At 45.8% G+C, this 7968-nt stretch overlaps 1 protein-coding gene across 3 annotated transcripts in view; it reads left to right on the top strand.

Moving 5' to 3' along the window:
• Positions 1-584: 584 nt before the first annotated feature.
• Positions 585-7968, top strand: part of PLPP1 (phospholipid phosphatase 1) — a 56230-nt gene continuing 48846 nt past the window's right edge. Inside the window, exon 1 of one of the 3 annotated variants that reach the window (XM_085214038.1) lies at positions 585-988. In XM_085214038.1, coding sequence (XP_085070164.1) covers positions 931-988 — 58 coding nt within the window. In that variant the 5' untranslated portion in view covers positions 585-930. Of the gene's footprint in view, positions 989-1431; positions 1541-7968 lie in introns of those variants that run through there. The other 2 variants (XM_085214037.1, XM_085214036.1) reach the window with 2 other exon arrangements.

The following is a 7968-nucleotide window of genomic DNA, read 5'->3' as shown; positions in this document are numbered from 1 at the left end:
CTGCAGAACTTGGAGATGAAATAGATGAGAGGGCAGAAAATGTCATGCCCGATGCTGGAAGTGCCACACGCCTCAGAGAGGAGCCTGCCTCACACCGAGCACCACCAGCGCTGGTGGGAACCATGCTGCTGTGTGGCAAGCGCTTCTACAACAAGTGGGCATTAGGACACTTACAATCTGGGTCACTGCTTTTTCAGAGTAAAAGCTTTTCGTGAGGAACGAAGTGCGAGTTGCGCCGAAGATTGGGTATTCTCTATTCCTGCGTGATTTTCCCTTTCACCTTTCCCGTCGGCAGGTGACAAGGCTCCCTTCAGATTGCAGGGACCCCGCCGTGCCCCCGTGGCGTCAGGCCCTCGCTCATCCCCTCCCGCGGGGCACGGAGGGTGTCGGTGCTGCCCCGGCACTCCTCGCCCGCCTCAACGCCCGTCACAGCGCCGGGAGAACTGCCGCGCCGCGCTGCGCCGGAGGAGCCGCGAGTGACGGCGGCCGCCCGAGGCGAGGCGAGGCGAGGCGGGCCGCGCACTCCGGAGCCGCAGGCCCCGCCCCGTCCTCCCGCCCGCCCTCCGCACGGAGGAGGGGCTCCGCGCCCCACACGGCGGCTCCGCGGGGCGGAGCGGGCGCCATCGGCGGGCAGGGTCGGCGCCTTGGCAGCGTCTGCCGTGCGGGGTGTGCCGGCCGCGGGTGGGGGCCGGGCGGTGCTCCTCCGCTCCCGCCTCCCCTCCGTCCGACCTCGCCCCCTCCCCCCGCCGCCTCCCTTAAAGTGCGGTGGGCGCCGCAGTGGAGGCAGTAGCGCAGTGCGGGTGCAGGGCGGCGGGGGGCGGGCGCCATCGTCTCGGGCGCGGCTGAGCTTCCCTGCCCGCCTCCGCTCCGCTCCCGCCCCTCGGGCTCCGGCTGTCACCGTGTGAGGAGGAGCCGCCGCGCGCCGCAAGCATGTTTGACAGGACGCGGCTGCCCTTCGTGGCGCTGGACGTGGTCTGCGTGGTGCTGGGTAGGTCAGCGGGCGCGGGACCCCGGGCCTGACGTCGGGCGGGGGCAAGGGCGCTCCGTGCCCCGCGGTGCTGCCTCCCGCACGGTCCCGCGCTGGCCGCATGCACGGCGCTCCCTCCCGCCGCCCCGCGCCTCTTCCCTCCGCTTCTGTCCGCTCCGCTCCTTCCTCCTCCTCACTTCACTGCCACCGGACAGCGCGCAGGAATCTGGTCACTGGCTGCCTCCAGCCGTCCCCGGCTCTCGTCCCGGCAGGGTCGTGTCCCAGTGGAAGCGGCAGGCAGGGCGGCAGGCTGCTAGTGGTCAGGGCTGGGTGAGGGTTCAAGAGTGTCGGCAGCTCCTTCCTTTTGTTCTCCCACACCTCGCAGGCTGGCTGGCCAGCCGGCTGCGGCGAAGCTCCCTGCGGGGAGGGAGGTGAGGGGTCTGCGGCCCGAGACCGGAGGAGCCTCGGAGCTGCCCGGAATGACGAGCCAGGGACAGCGTCGGGGAGACTTCTCGGATTGTTGTCTGAAGCCCACATCAGGTGTTGTGCAGCGAGGATTCGCGTCGCTTCAAGGTCTGAGTTGCATACTTACTCAGAGGGACGGAGGAGGTCTGAACTGCGTTGGTCCGAGCTGTCTGTGCTCACGTCGCTGAGCAGCCGGCGTGAGGCAGGGCTTTGGTGTGGGGCTGCGCTCAGGTGTTGGACCGCAGCGCTGCCGCAGCTTCCCCGAGCTGGCCCAGAGAACGGCATCCTGCTCTCTTGTCTCTGTCCGTCTGTCTCTTCCTTCCCTCTTAGAACCACAACTCTGACCTGTCAGTTGTCGTTCTCTTCTCTATAATCACACGGTACGAGCAGTGACGTTGATTATTGATCAGTGTAGGGGATTTGCAGTGCTGTGACTCCTGGAACTTTGGGTGTTGGGGGCCAGGGAAGCATCTTTTTGTCGACAGACTGCTCTTCTTGGTGACTTGGGGGAAGCATTCATAAGGTGGTGATGTTTTTTTCTTTTTTTTTCCTTCTTCTTTTTTTTTTTCTTAATCTTCACTTCGTAATCAAAAGACTTCTGCACTTCAGTGACAAAGCTGGACTTGCTCTTGTCGTGTTCAGACAGGTCTGGTTCATTAAGTGTCTTGCTTGGAGATATCTCTAGCATCAGTATAAAACATATGAGCCATGTTCTTACTTGCTTAGGCTGGTGATAGATATTATATACAGGTTGTCAGTCTTCCTATTTGAAGGAACTAAATGGCATTCAATGATAAAATGGTTGACAGGAGAAGTTTTTTCCTCCCTGCTTCCTTAGTAGTGGAGGTGTGCTTCAGTGTGAAGCACCTTGACATTTTCGACTTTAAACATATTGAAGTAACAGGTTTCAGTGAAATTCCGTTTGGGACACAGTAATAGAAATGAAGGAATTGGTTAGATTCTAGATAAAGGACTGAGTTCTTTTCTCTTCTTCTTCTCTTTGGCTCCCGCGTAACTCTGGGGAGGGTCCTTAGAACCCCACAGGGGTTTAAGCCTGTGCATCTAGAGAGGGGGATCTGTTTTAATTTTTCAGTATAAGAAAACTGGTTTCTTTTCATCCTACTTTGCCCTTCCCTACTCACGCATTTTGATAACTGATCGAATGGCATACGTAACTGCCCAGATAAAGTGTCTTGCGGCTAACCTGATACATAGTATCTCCACCAGAGACCGTAAAGCCTCTAAGAGGAAACTTCTTCAACTGTGTAGTAAACCAGCTTTAATAAAGGACGGAGCTTTGTCTGGGTGTAATAGCCTCTTCTGCCTTGCAGAGGGCCAGAGGGCTGCCAGTGCTGTGCTTGTGACTCTGAGGTAACTTACTAATGAGCAGTTTGGCTTGCCTCTTCTCTTCTTGTCCTTCTCCCACCCTCTGCTTTGTCAGTGAAGATGGGTAAGAAAAACAGTAACTCTGTTGTCTTGGCAGTGCAGGACAGAAAAAACAAGGATATCACTTCAAGTAATGGTGACCAGACTCGTGAGGTCACTGTGAATGCAGATGACTGGCTGTATGTTATGTGACTCGTTCTTCCAACCATTCCTTGCACAGGTTCAACTTTCCCAACATTTTAGAGCATGAATGTTCCAGAAGGGAAGAGATTAAAAACAAAAAACAAAAACAAACAAACAAAAAAAAAAACAAAAACAGGAAATTGCTAAGTTCAGGTCATAAAAGAAGAGCAGGTTAGAGTCTCCTGGTTAATGTAATGTCAAGCCATTGGTCTTAAGTTGTTTCAGGCAACCAAACTGAAACAGAGTTCAGCTCTTAACTGGCCTTAAAGGAAGCTCCCTCCCTGTCCACCTTTCCACCTGGTAAGAGAGAGAATTCTGGGAAGGTGATCTTAGGTTATTCTTAACAGAATATTCGTTTTTCCTTGATAAGCATCAAACCATTATCTAAAAAAAAAAAAACCAAACAAAACAACAACAAAAAAACACATAAACTGCAGACTTCTGCAGTGCTTGCTTTTAGAGGAAGAGCAGTGAGGAGGCTGTGTGCTGCACTGCTGGCTGTGTGTGTGCTGCATGGCTGCACAAAGGTCTGCAGTAGTGCTGGGGGAAGTTCCCTTGCTCTGATCCAGTAGACATCAGTCAGTAGCTACTCTGTTCTCTGGAGAGCATAATGGCCAGGGCAACAGAGCTTCTTTCTCCTGCATGATAAGGTTTACTGCATGTTCATTCTTATTTTATTGATGGAAAGACATTTCATATGGCACTGCACAGATGTGTCTAGGACTTTAATTCAGTTTAAGCAGTAAAGCTGTTTTACACCGATATTGAGAGTTGGGCTATTTCTTGTTTATTATATGTTCACAAGGATAAATAATAGCTTATAAGAATGAATTTTGGTTAGGTTTTGATGTCTTCAACAGGGCTACTTGATTTTTTTATTAGCCTTGTTAAGGCAGCTAGAAAAAACCTTAAGAACAAAGTTGGGAATCATCCCAGAGTGAGTGAGAGAGTATTAAGTATGTTTACTTTTAGATCAAATTCATTAGGTGTAAGTCAGGCTAGTATTGGGAAAAAATGTAATTAATTTATAATTAATTTCTGCAGAGGTGACTAGGAAGTAAGGAAAACATTCTCTGTGAAGTTAGACTCTAGGACAACTCAATTCAAGTCTGTTTGGTGCAATTCTTGTTCAACTTCACTGCAAGGATCAGGTTCAACAGAACTGTTTCTCATCCTCTTTCTTGATTTGTCAGTGATCCTATAGCTTTTGTTAGCAAGCTGTGTACTTGTCAGATGTTTGCTGCTGTAATGTAAGAATATGTAAACCTAAAATTAGGAAACATTAATTAAAAAAAAAAAAAAATTGTTTAGACCTTTACTCTTCTGATCCTTCTGCAGTAGGCTGAAAATAGTGCTGAGCTACTTAAGTACTTGGTGGTTTCAAGATGGCAATGAAAGCTTACCTGCTGCCTAATTGTTCTTTTGCAGTGGGATTTTCTGCTTCTCAAATACTTACGCTCCCTATACTGCAAGTAGTAAATACAAAAAGAGAAGGGATCTGTAGGCTGCTGTGGTGGGAAAGATGAGATGGTGGCAGTCTTAATTTGATGTCCCAAAACTACTTTTAAGTTCATTTGAGTAAGAGAAGGAAAAATTCTATTCTTCTAAAAAAGAACATATGAACAAAAATAAAATACAAACTGGTTACATGGCTTTCTTTTTCTCTAAACGTTGACTACTTAGATTACAGGGATATGCTGTGATACAGGGCAATATGATAAATATCAAACATGCACATAGAGCAGGCGTATTTGCTTTCACATGTGTTGCAGGGAAGATAGATGGCTGGACTATTCTGTGCTCCCTGTACAATGTTCTTGATTTAAATACTGTTATTCTGTTCTGAGAGCATTTGTTGGTGGAGGCAACGTTGTGCAAGACAGCAAGGTGTTGCTGTTCAGTGAAGAAAGGCCTGCTTCTATGTGGGTTAGAACTTCCTGATTGATTGCCCTAGTTTCAATAAAACATCCTCCCCTCTTTCTTATGACTCACAGATACATGGGTCACCATTCTTATTTTCCACATCATGTATATGCTTAACCTTTCTTTTTTTTCCTCTAGTGGATAAGTTCGTAGTTAAGCCATAGCAGATTTGTGTCAAAGAACACTTCTCTTCAAATGACACTGTCCGCTGAGTACCGCAGGATGGTGTTCAGTAGGACTCTTTAAGTTCCTTGGAAACACATTTGTCACCTAAAACTCGGAAAGCCTTCCCTCTCACACAGTGCTTTCTTCAACACATAAGACCGAGTTTTCCAGTTGAGATGCTGTTCCTTGGTACTTGACATGGAGATCCTCTCTGTCTTGCTTGGAATTTTACGGAATGGCTCCCAGTTAGAACATGACTAGTTAATGAACGCTTCAAAGCCAGTGCCAGGTTCTTGCTTTGCCAGGTGTTGCTGTTAAGTGTTATCTTGTCCTCTGGCTAACCTGTTCTCACAAGAGAAGTTCTTGCACTTGCCTCTAGCAGCACCATGTAAATCCTGATTCACCTTCCAGTGACTTCCTGTGAACCTGATCTTGAACTTAGTGCTGTACTCTTCATTCTTGGCAGAGCAGAGGAAGATGCTTCTTGGCAAATGCTGGAATCCTGGTGTGTTCCTGAAATGCTGCGCTACAGCTAAATTATGAAATATTACATCCCTCATTGTAGAAGTGATCCTACCTCATCTTATAGCTGCTCTGGTGCAAGCTTGTGCTGATTCAACACATTGACATGACTCTAAAGACTTAGATCACATGAGCTATACTAATGAAAAGCACCTTTGTTTGGCATCTGCATAGTCACAGCCCTGGTCTAAGGGGACAAAATATTGGTTGAACTGTTGATGCTTAGTAGTATGTAGGAACACAATCATGCTGACAAGATCCAAAGATCAAGTAAAGCTGTGATGTCTGACTAACTTAGACTTATGCCAGACAACTGAGTACTGCTTCCCAAACTAGATCAGGAGAATTTAAACAGCAAAACTGACTCACTTTGGATGGTAGAGAAAGGGAAATATTTTGTTCAGTACTGTTTTTTTTTTTTTTTTTTTTTCAAATTTAGAAGCTAATTGGTAAAAAATATATTACCATAGAAAGGTGGCGGTGAACTCTGTCAGGGGTTTGTTGGTATGGGCTTGGTTACTGCTATGTCTGCTCTTGAATGGGAGATGGGCTCTTCCCTATCCTGTATCCACCTTTTTCTCCCCCCTTCCCACCCCTGCCCTGCAAGAGGAAGCTTGTCCCTATTGGGAAATAATCACATAAAACAGATTTTGTGAGGTGGCTTTGAGATGTTAGCTAGCCCTCCCTGGTATAGAAGAAAGGGTCACAGCTCTTTGCTACCTGATCCTTTCCTAAGGAAGAAGAAAGCAGGAGCTGTACTGAAGCATACCGTTAACCAGTCTTTTCTCTAAGTATAGAGGTGACTAACAAATTTCAGCATTTCAATGTCTTCCTTTCTTTTTGAATAACTGGGATTTTTCTCCCTCAATCTTATGTTATGTATTCTTATCCGTCTGTAACTTGGTCTTTTTGTTGCTGCTTGTAGTAAACCTGTTACTGATTCTTAGATAATTGAATACTGGGATGTTAAAGAACACATATGTATCTATAACTCTAGCTTCCCTACTTTCAGGTATCCAAAAGGCAGTGGATTCAGATTACGTTAAGCTGATGGAGCTGTTTTGGCAGGTAGTGTGGTGAGAAAGTAGCTTCATTCAGGAACTGTTCTCTATTAAATACCCCAAAATGACTTCTCAGGCAGTATATTCCATGTGTATTTACCTGTGTTTCTTGAGTGAGCTCTGTAGCATTTTCCTGAGTCAGTGAAATCAAAGTCTTTAGTGAGTCTATACTGCAGTGCTGTTATCCTGTTAAAATATTCCAGCCCAGTGTGGTGGCTTGCTCCAGAGCTAATGAGATTCCTGGGAAATAGAAGTACAGTTATTTATTTGTATGCTTGCTTCTTATCGCTTCCTTAATCTTAGGGTTCCAGCCATCAGACATGGAAAATGCAATCATTAATGCTAATCATTAATCAATAATGTGTGGAAACTTTCACAGATCACAGATAAAACAGTGGTGATTTTTCACCAGAACTGGGAAGCTACTCCTGTACTCTTATGAGCACTGGAAGATTTCTCTGCACTGTGGCAGTATTAATCATTCAAGAATCAAGAGCAGTATTACATGGATGGTTAAATCAATATTGTGTTCTGAACCAATACAGAGCAAATGCTCTGATAACCCAAAAGTATATAGAATGCTATTGGTTACTTTTCCTTTCTTAATTCTATTTAGTTCTAGCTTAATACAGAGTTTGTTTTCAAAGTAGCTACATGCTCCATGGGTATTAAGAGAACAATGGAAGAAGAAAAACAACAACAACAGAACAACAAGAAGCTCAATGCCTAGAAATATTCATTATAAGCAGAATGGCATGCAGCACCGTGTATGTGTGAAGTACAGTGACAAAGTATACAATTTTATGGGAATACCAAGTCCCTTTGTAGCACTGCCACTGTAGAATTGTAGTTTGTTAGAGCATGTTTAAACATTATGATTGTAAGCTTCATGAGGAAAAGAGTGTTTATATTCTAAATTAAATAATTTCCTGTTTTCTAGAGACTGAATGGTATTTTAGATCAGGATGTACGTGAAATCATCTGAAAGCCTCTTGCTGTTAGCTTCCTCAAAACAAAGATTAAAATGGAAAAATAGTTACAACTTCTGGAGTTTAAAAAGCTGGTCTTAAATGACACTTGAAGTTCACGTGAACTGCAACTTTAAAAAAAAAAAATAAAAAAATCCTCCCTGTCTTGCCAACAGCCAAATTTGACATTTCAGTTTCTTTTGCTGTATTGTGTTCACTGTTTGTAAGCGTATTACTTTAGGTAGATTGTTTGTAGAAGATCTTGATCTTAGGGACTATGTATGTGGTTTTATACCTATGGGCTTTTAAATTTTCTATACAATACAAT

Source organism: Meleagris gallopavo, chromosome Z (genome assembly GCF_905368555.1).
Source record: "Meleagris gallopavo chromosome Z, MGAL_WU_HG_1.1, whole genome shotgun sequence".
NCBI lineage: Eukaryota > Metazoa > Chordata > Aves > Galliformes > Phasianidae > Meleagris > Meleagris gallopavo.
Note: the sequence above shows the minus strand (reverse complement) of the source record. Positions and strands in the feature narration are given on the sequence as shown.